Below are 16,081 nucleotides of genomic sequence, written 5' to 3' on the forward strand. Positions count from 1 at the left end.
GATCAATTGGAAAAAAACAAAAGTACTGCACAGAAGCTTTTACAAGTCAGAGAGGTTGTTCCTGGAATCAACAGAAGCCTTGAAACATACTCCAAACCTCAACATGTATGGCTGTATAAATCTACCAAAGATTTGGGAGACAGTCATCCTAAGACCAAATTAATATCTTTTTTTTAAAAAAAAACTTAGATGCCACCTAATTAGCACTTTGGTCTTTGTGTTGCATGCTACAATCACTCATACTAGTCCCACTGTTACACAGGATTGCGGTTGTCTCGCCACTGTAACAAACTTTGTTTGTATGCTCTGAAGATGCTGGATATAATACCAGCGAAATATTAGCATTAAAGTTAATAAATAGTTATTTTCTTATCAATCTGTGTTTGCATCTATACTGTTAAAATCCAATCAACAGTTATCACATTGGAATTGCCTGGCAACAAGCAGCCCAGAACAAGAAATTTTGAAAAGACCTTCATACATCAGTGGATTGAGAACAGTTGATGATGATACTCAAATAATTACACAATTACTTATAAAATAAATAAAATTTTTTTTTTTTAAATTTAACAATCAGCATGTAACTCACTATAATATAAATAAAAATCATGATATTTAATATGAAAGACCAAAAAACCATTTTTTTAAATAAAAGAGAGCCTCAGCTCATCTAATTTTGTCAATATTGCCCGATTTTATTTTTGACAACATGGCTTGAGATTAAACATACATTTATTGACAATATATAATCAATATTCAGGCGGAGGTTGATAGGAAGAGATATTTAGTCTGATGCTGCTATAGGACAGGAATGTGGAGGGTGGTGATAAAGAAATGAATATGGCAACTTTGGTTAGTAAACAAAGGAAAAGTGATTATTATGGGTGATTTTAATTATGGCAGTATAGACTGGAATGAACTTATAGTATTTGAGAATAAGGAAAATTAATTTCTTGAGAGACAACTTTCTTAGACAGTATATAAAGGAGGGTACAGAGGAATCAAGTTTTAGATTTGATCATTCATTAGATGCAATTGTGAGTGGGGATTTTGCACTTCCCTAAAGTTCATTTGAGTAAACATGAAGTGCTCATCTGGGTTGTGGCTAGCCATATGAAGACTTCTACGAGGAAAGGATTATATGTAGAATTACAAGTCTGGTGATTATGAAAACCTTAGGAGACAGATTAGAGCTATAGCATGGAATGAGGTGTTAAGCAGGAGGGAGATAAATGCTGGATGGAAAATGAACAAACATATTTATCATTGATATTCATCCTTTATTCATCCATTCATAAAAAATGGATGAATAAAGGGATTAAGCATCAAATTTGGAAGAAAAGTATACTGTGGAGGCAGCAGACGATGAATAGTGGTAGCAATCAATTGCATGAATAGTATAAAGAATGAGCCAGAAAGGTGACTCAGTTGGTAAGAACAGCAAAACTACAGTATGAGCAGAAATTTACAAATCAGGCCAAGAAAAATCCTAGTTTTTTTCAGATATCTGACAAGTAGAAGGAAGAATGATTAAGAACATAGGATTTTATGACATATCACATGTCTTCAGGCAATGTTTTAGGGAATTGGCAGTAACATTAGTATGCCTGTTTAATAAGCCAGCCTGGTTGGCCAAATAGTGTATCTGCTCTCCAGCCAAGATGCTGTCAGTTCGATTCCCACAAAGGGCAGATGTTAGTGATCCTACTAACTGTTTACCATATGCACTGCCATATGGTAAACAGTTATATGTTTACCATATGTAAACCTGTGTCCTGGCACAGTATGACCTCTGATGTCTTTGCACCATAAAAAAAAAAATCAACTTCCCCCACTCCCTGTTTAATGTCTTACAACAGCAGAGGTTCCAAGAGAGTGGAAAGAAGGTAAAATTGTTCCACTGCAAAAAAAAAAAAAAAAATGGTGATAAGACTGTGGCTACAAATTATAGGCCAAACTGAATATCTAGAGTTGTGGTTAAGGTACCAGAGAGATTGATAAGAACTAGGATACAGAAATGGGTTGATAACAGCAGCGTTCTTTGTAATTGTCAGCATGGGTTTGTTAAAGGGAGATCATGGATCATGTTTTACCAACTTACTTATATACTATAAAAAGGTGATAAATGTTTTGGACAAGGGAGATGCATATACTAAGATTTTGCAAATGCTTTTGATAGACTGCCACATGACAAGCTGTTAAATAAATTGAAATAGATGGGCTTGGATAACAGACTTTTGAGTTGGATTGGTAACTGGCTGTCAGATAGGTATCAGAAAGTTGTACGTGGAGATCCACTATCCCAAAAGAGGAAGTTCACTAGTGGTGTGCTGCAGGGGTATTGGGGCTCATTGTTGTTGTTCAATTTGTATATTAATGATATTGGGATAGGTTTAACTGGTGATATGCAACTATTTGGAGATTATGCAAAATTGGGAAGAACAATGTGGAGTCAAGCAGATTTTGTGGCCTTAAGATGACTTGAATAGATTGTATGAGTAGGCGAGAGTATGGAACTGTCAGTTCAATGTCACAAAGTGAACGTTTTGAAATTTGGTAAGCAACAATGGGATGCAAAGTACATACTTGATGGGAAAACTTTAGAGGAGATGTGGGAGTGGTAGTGGACAAAGACCTAAAATTCAGAAGCCACATTGCACAAGTGTGAAGTCCTCACATGGGATAATGGTAATTGAGGACCTTGACATACAGAAATAAAGATGTTATAATTCCATTATATAAGGCCTTGATCAGGTCTCATATGGATTATTGTCCACAGATTTGGTCAGTGGGTTTCATCGTGACAAGCAAGGATATGTTAGACCAGAGAAGATTCACAAATGTGGTCAGTGGTGTTTGTAATATTGAGCTTGAAGACAAATTGAAAGAATGTAAATTTGCAAAAGTAATGAATAGGAGGAGAGGGGTTGAGACATAAATTAGTCAGTTGTTATCAGGTTAACATAGAAGAAATTTTTATAGAATGAGAGAGGGCTAGAACAAGAAGCCATCCCTGGAAACTGCATAAAGAGGGTGCAAGCAGAGGAGCGAGAAGAAGGTTCTTTGCATGAAGAATAGTTGGTAAGTGGAATGCATTGCCTGAGTGTGTTGTGAATGTAGACATACTGAATCAGTTTAAAGAATGGTTTGAAGTCTTATGATAGTGTGTACCTCCCACAATGAGTCTCTGACTTCATGGAGGTCAGATGTTAATAATACTTTTAAGCATCTGTGTGATACCTAGCTGTAGAATTATCACAGGACAAATGAATTCTAGCCCTCTTCCTCTCAAAACACTCTTCTTGAATTGTAGAAATAAGAATATAACTTAAAACAAAATATTATTTTACAATATTTTAATACAAAAGGATCAAATAAATGCAAATGCCAAAAAAGTAACAGTTTTTATATATTTTGTCTGATTTAATGTAATTTCTTTAATTTCAAACACAGTACTTTCATCAACCATATGATGCTAACAATTTCATGGATGAAAATACTGCATATAGATATTTTTAACATCAAGAAAGTAATCATACCTCTTAAGTCTATCTATCTATTCCAAGGATTAGTTAATTCAGCCAATTAACTATGCAATAACTATATTTAATTAGTGAATTCTAAGCTTATTAGATAATTGAACTATCATTAAATATCAAAGTATTTAATTCTGTACTCCTAGTACAGAAAATATTACAGTTATTTTTTGTACTAGGAGTTCTGCCAACTTTGTAGGAGCATTCTTGAAACCAAATATCACAAATTTTGCCAACATATATTGTTTACAATGCCTCTGGACTTGTAGTAAGTTAAAATGCTTCCAAATGTTTTGTATTTGGAAAGAATTGCTTTTTAATACAAAAACTAAAGCAAAGTTAGAATGTGATATCCATTAACTGACTACTCTATGAAATGGAATAAACAAAAGACTGTTTCGAAAAACTTATTTTGAGGAAAGACCTAAATTATCATTAATTAAATATGACAAGAGAAACAGCTCTGTCTTTGAAGACGAGACTGTAAGCAGTAATTTGTCAGTAATTTCATACATTAACAGCAATTCCCATGTAGGTTCGTGAACTGTCTTGGGAGTATACACATGGGAGTACACACTAATAGACAAAATGAATGGTTCCCAATTGTTGAGCTACAAAGTCATAGACTGGACCTTTTCAGCTGACTTGGCAGGATACAAGGTGACATACGATGGAAACTACTGGTTTAATTAGAACTTGGTCAATTTATAATCAAAATTTATTATTTTTGGGTAATCATACCAGATATGAAAAAAGATAATCAAGAAGTTTATTTTAGCTGTTATATGTTCAAAATTTAAAACCACATGTAGATATCAACAATAAATTACCTAAATGCCATAAAACCTTGCAATGAAAGGATTTTCCTCCTGAATGCTTACAAGAGGAAAAGTTCCAAATCATCAGTTCTTATCATCAAATGCCACTGAATATATTTGTTCCTGAAACTAATTGCAGTGAATTTACACCTTCCTTCCTAAAAAAATCACCATAGTAAATTTTGTCTATAACAATACAAACTTTGGTTTCTATGGGTTCATTGCAGTCAGGGTCTACAAGTTTCATTTAATGGCATTTTCATAGCCACTAGCTTAGGACTTCTTGAACAGAATTCCTGCTAATATTTGAATAAGATAATTTATAAATTAAAATGTGTATTTTTTTATAAATTATCTTATCATGCAAATATTAGCAGGAATTCTCTTCAAGAGAATTCCTGCTAATTCTCTTCTTTTCAACTTTGATTTCCGCCAGATTCAGCCTCCCAACTTATGTAAGAGTTATGTTCCGTAAACTTTATCACAGATTTAAACTACAGTAACACAGATTTAACTAAACTCCATCCATTAATTGCCCCATTGCTAGTATTATGATATACAGCACATGTACATCATAGTATAATAACATGTTTTGTAGGTTATTTCTGTTAGTTTCATTCACAAGATGCATACACAAAATTAGAATTCAATATCCAATTATATTAATGCAAAGTAATATAATACAGTATAAACAGAATGAGAAAATAGAAAAATTAAAAATAATTTCATTTCAACCTTATGAAATTATCAAGAGATGGTGCTTCTTTCTTCTCTTCATAAATCTCTTAAAAACAGGCTAAAGTATTATCTATTTCTTTTTTGCTTTAAGAGCCATAATACATTAGGATCCATTTCTCTAATCACTATTCCTGCTGCAATCTCACAGAACATAACTGTTATCTCTTTTGGCACATTTTGAGATAGCACCAGAATATATATATATATATATATATATATTTGTTATTATTGTTGACTGTAAAGAGGTAGATCCTTTAATATTTTCTTTCATGATTGCATTCACTGTTAATGATGCAAGATTAAGATCACTTCCTGTGGTCATTAATCTTTGTCCACCTTCATATTTCTTTATAAATTTCATTTTCATCTGCAGATCAATTTTGGTGCATTTGGTATATGAAAACATACAGTGCATGAAAACACTAAAATTACCAAAGTGTGTGAATACAGATAGTAGACAAAGCGAGACTGACGGAGACACACACACACACACACACACACACACACACACACACACACACACACACACACACACACACACACACATTGTCGGCTTGCACCTAACAGTGGTCTTCTGCAAGACCACTGTTAGGTGGCATGTGAGTAAGGTGCCTTACGTGAAATTTTTAAAACCATTTTTAAAATTTTTTCTATAGCCATTTCACAATATTTTGTGTTAGTCTCAATTTATGTAGGTTAGGGTCTGCCTGTACTTGCAATCTCATCTAGAGATTGCAGGTAGGCTCGTGGAAACTATTCCCAATAAAACTTAGTTCTTAAATAAATTATGCTTTTGTTAAAAAAAATAATGATTAATAACACTGAATATAACTATGTTCAGTGATTCTTCATGTTGTAGAAAACATTCCAAATAATAACCTTACAGTTTAAACAAAATGTATAGTTAATAAGTAGAATTTCAAATATATTCTGTAAAAATTCAACATTCCTTCTATACCCTTAAAGAGACATACCTTCGCAATATTATGCATTTTCTGTTGTACAAATAACCTTCTATTATCATTTACATGTATGTGGAGGAGAGTGATTTCATAACTTAATATCTAATTTACTACCAGACACTTCAATAAATGTTACTTTTAAAGATGAATATTGAAAGCACATTTATTAATTACTTCTCAAAAATAAACACTCTGGGAATAAAATTTCATTACAACCATGTGAAATTTTATTCTACTACATGCTTATTTAAAAATGCTCATTCATATTTAAGAATGAGCATTTTTAAATGTTTACTGTTTTTAAAATAAACAAACATATCCTACTGTTCAATTTTTTTTTTAATTACATAACGTTTATTTAAAATGCACATTATGCTTTATGTAAAAACACTTCATAATATATGGTAAATATAAAATTTTGCATTATTAAATTGCATAAAATATATATTATAATCATATATTTACATATAATAAACATCTCTCATGTATATAAAATATACAATACTAATTTTTAATCACATCATGAGTCATAAATATACACTGAAGTCTTTCAATATGTTATTTTTACAGAACTTCTAAGAAAAAAATATAACACACACAACACAATAATAGTATTTCCAATGAATAAAAGTTTGATACCACATTAAATACAAAATCAAAAAATAATATGATTATCAAACAGCAACAAATAATGGGGACACCCTTTCAGCTAACAACAAACAAAACAACAGGTCCAAGAACTTTCTAAGATTTAAATAGAAGACTAGACTGGTTTGTATTAACCAAGAAAAGCTGGAGATTTCATTCAACCATGAAATGGCAAAAACAGCAATATATAAGGATGAATATGAAAACAAAGTCCAGTTTTCGATAGCAAGATACATTTATGTTATTATACAAATATCACCCAAAAATGTGATGATAGCTAATGTCAGCAATATTTTCACTTCTAGTAATCATTCCACATTGTATTTTAAATTTATCTTTAAGGAATATTTTTCCATTTTTTCCCCTTTCCCAAAAAGATAATTCGCTATCTTACTTAAATAAGCTAAACTCTTCTTTATATGATTTTAAATCAGCAAACAGCTGAAGACCTGTCCTTCTGGATGCAATTCTACAACTAAAAGATTAATTTCATCAAAAATTTCAGTCTATTATAAATTTTCTATGTCTGTTGATATAAGATTTATTTTTAAAATGTGATATGCATTTGATAATTCCGTTACATTAATATTATGCTAATTATAAATTTATTATATTTGTTTACATAACAAAGCATAGGAATTTTAGTAATATGAAGATTAAATAAATAAATAAATAAATTTTATTCCTATTTTCAAAAGCATAAAATGTGTGACTAGTATACTGAATTTACCCTACTCCTGAAAAGAATTTTACTGTGCCTTTTCTATTCTACTTGATACCAAATTAATTTAGTTTCAGTGTGTGCAAGTGACAACATTTTTGAATTCTCCACTTTGCCCTGTGCAAATAGACAAGTCATTTTAGGAAACATCCTCCAAAAATATACAAAGAAATTTGTTATAACTAGTTCTATTTCAGTGTTTCTAGAACTGTCTTCTGAAAGGAAATCCAAACAGGGTTCTATCAACAGTAAATTTTGAAGCGCTCAAAAATAAGAACACTTTTTTTTATCAAAATTTTTCCATTTTTAAATTATCATTGTATATAAACATTATGCAAGTTATACACTAATCGAGCTACTATCAAAACAACATATTGAATTTGCAGATATGTAGTCTAAAATCCTCAGCAAAAAACAGGTTATAACAGATAATTAGGGATTCCATCTATTTCCCAATATTTATAATTATTAAAACATACATGAAGAATTCAACAGTTATGGGTGTTATTACATATTCAACAAATATTAAATATTAATTATATATATATATATATATATATATATGAAAGGGGAAAAAAATACAGTCAATCAACTAAAATTACAAAAAAAATTATTTCTATGAAATTCAAATGCTTTTTTTGTAATTTAATTATAGGAAAATGCAAGCTTTGCAGTGATAACAAACTATTAAAGTAGTTATCTAACAAAAAATCACACTATATCACAAAAATTTATTTAAAATTGTGCTGAATATATCACATAATAGGTTTACTATTAGTAGAAAAGGAAGTAAGTACTGCTGTATGAAAATTATCATCAACAGTGGGGCTAATAGGTATTTAAGCGCTGACAACCTTCCCAGTATACTTGATTTCATAACCATAAATTTAGAATAAGATAGTTAGCCCTATGCCTATAAGTATAGGCAATGTAAATTGTGTGTTCTCTTGGACAGTTTGTCTGACTTTGGGATGAAAAACCCTTCCAAGTTTGTATGATACTAGCTAACTCACCTTCAGTTGTAAAGCCCTGATAAACGTTCTTCACATTCCAGATGGAATTTAATCCCAGGTCTTCCTAAATGAAGGGTTTTGTCCATACTGACTGAGCTACAGATTCTCTTTTATAGCATTTTTCATTTTTATCCTCCCATTTGATGCAGAGTCTGCTATGATTATGCGACTGTGAGAACCCCAACCGGCTTGTCCCAGAGTCTTGCATTGGGGGGGGGGGGGCAATTTTTATGTCTGTAGATGTGTGTGTGTCATGGGACCAGTTTGCCTGTTCTGGGGGACAAAAAACCCCTACCTCTGTATGAGACCGGCTAACTCACCTTTAGTAAAGAGATCAGATAAAGGTTCTTTACCTCTTGGATGGGAATTGAGCCCAGGTCTTTCTGACCACAGGGCTTCTATTCTGACTGAGCTACAGAGGCTCTGTATGAAAATAGTCCTCTAATGCCTTTTATTCTCTAAAGGAAGCAGGTGGAGCTGATCATCAGCCTTCAGCGATTATCAGTGAATCAAGACTTTCAGGGGAGAGTAGGGCAGATGCCTGCTGCTATCTGGTTCTAATCCCTGACAGGTAAATATTAATATCTTAAAATAGAGTAAGTGCTACAATTGATTTTCAATGCAAATACAATTTCCACAGGATTACAGGCACCTGTATGAAAATACCCAAAATCACTAATGAAGTTAAATACATGAAACTTGTTTAGTATATTCTTCCTGGAAACCTATATGACTAGGCTAGTGTAAATTCTTTTCAGATGCATTACTTTAGTTAATATGTTAAGCATAAGACAACAGCAACATATATTTCCTGTTTGTGAATCTCATAAGAGAATTATATTCACTACCACTGATTTTATATTCATTCTCCTTCATACAGTATGAGAGATATTTGGAATATTTTCTTTAAAATTCATTATTGCACAATGAATGCTCATATACATCTAAGCAAACAGTCAGTCCTGTTGTTATCAAAATGCTAAAAGCAAAATATAATTATTAAAGTTTACATTCATTAAAAAAATTCTGATATGAATTTCTTAAGAAGGTATCCAAACAGTCTGAACATTTTACTAATGTAGTCAAAGACATGCAAAAAAAAAAAAAAAGAATAAATAAATAATAACAAATAAATAATAATTGAAGTGCAGATTCTGAACTATCTACATGCATCTTCATAAACAACAGAAAAGGCAGCAATAACAAGAAAGGGGGAAAAGTTTAAACAAAAATGAAAGTTTCATATAATATAAAACATACAAAAAAATAATAATAAAATTAAAAATATTTTCAATTCTATTAAGTGACTATTTACATCATGCAGTTTAATAACATCATTTTATAGCATCAGCTCAGATGGACTGAACAACAATTTCATATACTGGATGGAGTATGCTTAACCAGCATCTATGAAGGCTACAAACATCAGTTTTCATCTTGGAGTAAACGTGGCAATTCCAATTCCACATCTATTTTGATGCGGATGTTGCCCTATGGATGCAAAAATCATAATATGAATCATAATTTTTTTTTAATTAAAGAAACAAAAATTAAATTATATAAAAATAAGCAAGAAAAAGCAAAAATTACGAGCTTTTCATATTTATGAAAAGATTCCTGCATTTTTGTTCTATTACAAAAAATGATTGTAATAAAAATAAAAGCAAAATATATTTAACAGACTAAACAATATTTGAAGCTAAACAATTTATTACACAGATACTATGAGAATCTATAATGTTTCTCCAAGTGTGTTAGATTCTATATATTTGATGTTTTAATTTAACTAAAACTTTATGCATATGTTTTGTAGTTTTCCAATTAACAATAATTATTCAATATTCAAGGAATATGAATTTGTGTATGACATCTGGGAAAAGGCATTAAGGATAAGAGAAAAATAGCAAAAGCTTGGAACAAAACTGGTAGCTATAAACGCATCATTCTGACAAGAGATGATCTATGTTTGAGTTTCCCCTATGTTTGATGGAAAATTTTTGAGACATTTTATAATCCATATGGCAACTTAAGAGTATAAGTAGTCTGAACTCTTACAAATATGTAAATGACCTTTCTGCAGATAATTGTACTAAAAAGGTATTTTTTTATGGAAGCAGAAACCCACCTTAGAAGGATAGGGAGTGTGATAATGATATGATAACCTGCGGATAATGACAAAAAAAGGAATCAGACTATAAAAATTCATTTAAGTTAACATTATTTCTATTTTAATCCATATGTCTGAATTATTTTCAACAGCACATTATTTAAATGAATGATATATGAAGGATTCTGTAGCTGTTCTGTAGCATGTTAATAATTAACATGAAACAATTTAATTTACTTCCTAGTTTATAACATATTATGGTGTGCTGCTTCAGAATAACAAATAGTAGTAACATAAAGCCAATTAAACAAAAATTACAGCATAACTACATCTTCTAAGATAAAAAAAGTTTAACAGAAATGAACATTAAATCATAACAATTGATGACATATCCTATACAACATGCCTGCTTTGTTGAGTTGATTTTCATATTGTGTGAGTGGTTAGTGAATTTTAAATATTTTATAAAATATGACCATAGACCTTGGTTTTATTATACTGCATTGAGCACTTGATCATCTCTTTTTAAATTTATGGATGTAAGTGCTAAACAACTCTATGCATGGCATTTTTGTTTGTTACCAGACTATTTTATGTCTATCATTTATTGCAAAAAAAAAAAAAAAAAAAAGAAAAGCCAAACTTGATTTATTAGCTGTTCTCTTCTAAACCACTTTAAAATGCTCTTTTAAATAGATTTCTCCCAAGCTGCCTGCCTGTCCTACATATCATCATCAAATTCCTGCCATGTACCCTCAAGGGGTGTACAGGATATGACAGTACTACATGAAAAAATTACATCATTACTAATTTCCTATCTACAATTTTCCTCCAAATCAGTCTGTTACTTGTCAAGACTCCAACATTATCAGATCTTATATTTCTATCGTCTAAGACACTTTGTACCGTATCAATCCACCTATATCTTGGGCTTCCTCTGGGTCGTTTTCCTGCCAACCTGGCAGAGAACACTTGTTTCGCTAATCTTTCCTGTCCCATTCTATTTAAGTGACCATACCACCTGAGATTAGCTCTGCTAACGCATTCCTGGATGCTGACAATGTCAAGTTCTTTCCTAATATCCTCCTTTTTAATATGATATTGCCATTGATGCCATCTGTTCACGCCTCTAATCTTTCTCAGGACTCTCATATCTGCGGTCTCTAGTCTTTGGTCAAGTGTTTTACTTCTGACCCAGCTCTCAGATCCATAAGTTAAAACTGGTTTGAACACTGTCTTGTATATAGCTAATTTAGTGTTCCGACTAATTTCTCTCTTATTCCATATGAATTTATTCAATTGACTTCCCACCATACCAGCTTTGCTGATTCTGTTGTCTATTTCTATAATTAATTTACCATCTTCATTAAAAATCGTGCCTAAGTAGCTGAAATATTTTACTTGTTCCACAGGTTCTCCATTCACAACACAGTTGACATTTTCAATGATTCTGCCTATTTTCATTGTCTTTGTCTTTTTATTGCTGACCTTCACACCATATCTATTACAACAGTTATTCAATTTAGTCAGAGAATCTTGCAGACTTGTAGCGGATTTATTTAGAAGTATAACATCATCCGCATAAAGCAAAGAGCTGACAATAACATCTCCAATTTTGATATCAGGTTTAATACCACTTTCCTTCATAATGTGATCCATATAGAAAATGAATAACAGAGGGGATAATGTACATCCTTGTCTCACACCAGATTTAACATTAAACCATCTTCCTGTACTTCCTTCAATTCTAACTGCTGACTTACAACTCAAATAAAGACTACGTATTGCTTGATATAATGCCCCATTGACACCATATAACTGTAGCATATTGAATAGCTTCTCTCTCTCTTGGCACCTTGTAATATATGCCTTTTCCAAATCGACAAAACTTAAATACAGATCTTTGTTATATTCCCATGCTTTCTCGACTATTTGTCGTAAAGTGAAGATCTGATCCTGACAGCCTCTATTCGGCCTGAATCCAGCTTGTTCTTCACCAAGCTTTTCTTCCACAATTCTTCTCAACTGTTTCTAAAGTATACTTGCATAGATCTTGCCAGGAACACTCAGTGGGGAAATACCTCTGTAATTCTCACATTCAGTTTTATTTCCCTTTTTATATATGGGTACTATGAGAGCTCTACTCCAATCATCGGGAATTCATCCCTCTGTCCAGGCTTTCTGTACTATGCAGTGCAGCCACTGTAAGACTTTCATACCACGATACTTCAGCATTTCTGGTCGAATATCATCTACTCCTGCTGCCTTTCCAAATTTCAAGCCTTTGATGGCTTTTTCTACTTCAAGTATGGATATGTATTCCTGACTGCATGCCTGGTCAGTGTTTTTTATCACTGTGCTGTCACCACTGCTTGTTTCATTTTGCAGTTTTTCAAAGTATTTACTCCATACTTCAAGGATATCTTTTTCTACTGTTTTTGTCACCTTTATCATCTCTAACTCCTTTTACAGCACTCTTTCCTCCATTCCTAAGCTTCTTCAACAACTTCCAGAATATTTTGCCACCTTCTTGATATTTATTTTCTATATTCTTGCCAAAGTCCTCCCATGACTTTTGTTTAGTGTCCTACATATTATTATTATTATTATGTGATGACTCCAGGGAGTCCAAAGACTCATCGAGGAAGGGTACCTACTCTACACCAATGCCATCTATCACCCATCACCACCACTAGCATTTCCACAGACAATTTCAAACATCCATGCCCACGGCAGGATTCGAACCTGCAGCATTTTGGCTGGCGAGCAGATAGGCTAACCACTTGGCCAATCAGGTGGGTTAACATGCCACTAACATTTGTTAAGACATACAAATTTTGTCTACAACTGGTTTTCTGAAAGGTGAATGTCATTGTTTTGGGAGATTTTAATACTATTACTGTATTAATTGAATATTAATTTCTGCTGTTACCTATGTTGCAGTAGTTCTGTGATGGTTTTGAAATAATCCTTCTCAATGTCCAATGATTTCTTTGTTATTTTTGATTTTCATCCTCTATATGGGCACCTCCATGGATTCTGAAGATGATACAGACAATATTTTCTTCTCTAGAGCTGTGAATACCACTTTCAGGCTGTGTTGTTTAAAAACTGAGGATATTATTTTAATATAGAGGAATGACAGCAGGAATGACTTGAGCACTGGGAATTCCTCTAGTGTCTTTTGCAGGAGTTCAGAATTTCTCATTACATAATATGGTGCAACTTCTGTCTCTTCAGTATTTGATGATACATCATTTTTGTGCCAAGTGATAGTGTGAAGTGGCATATAATATGAGGAAAATATTATCCTAAAATTCTTATCCTGATTAAACAATTAATTGACTTCACTGCCTATCTAAACAGCTTAAGCCCTGAAATAAAATTTACACTGAGATAATAAAAAAAAAAGGGAGGAAAAAAAAAAAGATCCCTTCCCCTTCTTTAGAAGTGCCAATCTCTGTCTTCATCCAGAACAGATTAGCATTTGGTTTAAAAAAAAAAAAAATTATATTTACATTAAATTCTTTCATGTAGTAATAACATGAATCTAATCAATTATAAACTGCATGTTACACAAAAGGAGACAGAAAGAATGGTAAACCAGCTAACAGCATTAATTGAGTCTGTTCACCCAAGATTTGTTAGAATAATTGAGAGATGGTTGGATGAGGACGACATCCTGACAGGAATAGAGATGGAAGGGTATGATGTGTATTCTGAACACAGAGAAAGGATAAAAAGGGGGAGGAGAGTGCTATGATGATAGAGAATGAGTTACATCCATACAAGGTAGAGATGCAAGAGGGAAATGGTGACAGGGGTTTAGAGGCAGTATGGTGTAAGATAGAGGTGAATAGAACAAAATACTTAATTGGATGTTGTTTATAGACCAGATAATGTGGATGGTAGTGACCATGAAATGTATAATCAAATTAGCCAAGAAAATAAGAAAAGGGTGATCATTATGGGCGATTTCAATTATGGCAATATAGAGTGGGATGATGAGATAGCAACTGGAGGTAAAGAAAATGAGTTTCTTGAGTTTTTGAGGGATGACTACCTCAGACAATATGAAACAAAGGGCTCATGAAGATTTAGGATCTGATCATCTCATCAGAGGATGTTATAAATGAGGTATCAAATCAGCCTCCGGTTGATGAGAGTGAACATGAAGTAATTATCTGGGTGCTTGCCAGCAGTGTGAGGACTTCTGTGTGGAACTACAAGGCTTGTAATTATGAGAAGCTCAGGAGACAGCTTGCAGGTGTATCATGGAATGAGGAGATGACTAGAAAGGAGATCAGTGATGCTAAGGTGATATTCAAGAACCGTCTAGTAGAAGCAGTGTCTAAATGTATTCCAAGAGTCAGAAGGTTAAATAAGGTAGAAGTGAAATGGATGAGTGAAGAGATTAAGCACACAATACAGAGGAAAAAGACATTATGGAGGCAACCTAAGAGGAATGTAAATAATCAATTCCACAAGATTATAAACAACAGGCAAGGATGGTGACTTGGGTGGGATGGGTAGCAAAAGTTCAGTATGAGCAGCAGCAGCAATTACCTAATGAAACCAAAAAGAAACCTAGAGTTATTTTGATATGTAGCCAGCAAAAAAGAAAAAAAAAAGATTATGCTTTTAATAGATTACCACATAAGTTGATAGTCAAACTAGAGTGGATGGAGTTGGATATTAGACTAGTGCATTGATTTGAAGAATGGCTATCTGATAGGTATACCAACAAGTTGTGTATGGGGGGGGGGAGCAATATTATGGAAGAGGGCATTCACTAGTGATGTGCCTCAGGTGTTTGCTTTAGGATCATTGCTGTTTAACCTGTATGTTAATGATACCGGAGAATATTTGGATGAAGACATTTAGTTGTTTGCAGATGATGCAAAGTTGGGGCAAACTATGAGGAGTATGGCAGATGTTGTGGCCTTACAAGAAGACTTGAATAGATTGAGTGAATGGACATGAGAGTGGGGATACCAGTTCAATGTTGCAAAATGTAAGGTTTTAAAATTTGGGAAACAAAGATGGGATGTAGAATTTATGCTTGGTGTGTTGGAGGAAGAGGAAATAAGACATCTTGGAGTGAGAGTGGATAAGGATCTGAAATTTAGGGGTTCTTGTCTCATACAATGGAACAAGAGATTCTTATTCCATTGTATGAGGCACTGATTAGGCCGCACATGGACTACTTGCACAGATTTGGTCACCTGGTTTCAAAAGGACGAAGAGATGTTAGAAAGGGTCCAGAGGTGACTGTCTATCATAGTTTCTGATCTCTGGAATAGGACACTGTAAATTGCAGCATCTAGTGGATAGGAAGAAGAGGGATGATATGATAGAGACGTACAAGTTGGGAAGGAGTTGTTATAGGATCAATATTGAAGAGGTTTTTCATAAAATGGTAGAGATCAGGGGGAGAACAAGACATCATCCCTGGAAGCTGTATGAGGAGGGTATAAACAAGGGAGTGAGAAGCAGGTTTTTTTTGCATGCAGAGTTGTGAATAATTGGAATGCCTTG

The 16,081-nt window shown here is 32.9% G+C and overlaps 1 protein-coding gene across 2 annotated transcripts in view; it reads right to left on the reverse strand.

Annotated features, from left to right (window-relative positions):
• Nucleotides 1-16,081, reverse strand: part of LOC150100223 (transmembrane protein 245) — a 282,836-nt gene that overhangs the window by 37,615 nt on the left and 229,140 nt on the right. The window contains exon 13 of one of the 2 annotated variants that reach the window (XR_016549228.1): nucleotides 9,752-9,927. Coding sequence is in view for 1 of the 2 variants with exons in the window: in XM_090402358.1 (XP_090258484.1) it covers nucleotides 9,906-9,927 (22 nt within the window). In the remaining variant the exon portion in view is untranslated. Of the gene's footprint in view, nucleotides 1-9,636; nucleotides 9,928-16,081 lie in introns of those variants that run through there. The other variant, XM_090402358.1, reaches the window with a different exon arrangement.

The sequence above is a fragment of the Typopeltis vanoorti genome, chromosome 13, assembly GCF_054136105.1.
Source record: "Typopeltis vanoorti isolate ZY-2024b chromosome 13, IOZ_Tvanoo_1.0, whole genome shotgun sequence".
Taxonomy (NCBI): Eukaryota; Metazoa; Arthropoda; class Arachnida; order Uropygi; family Thelyphonidae; genus Typopeltis; species Typopeltis vanoorti.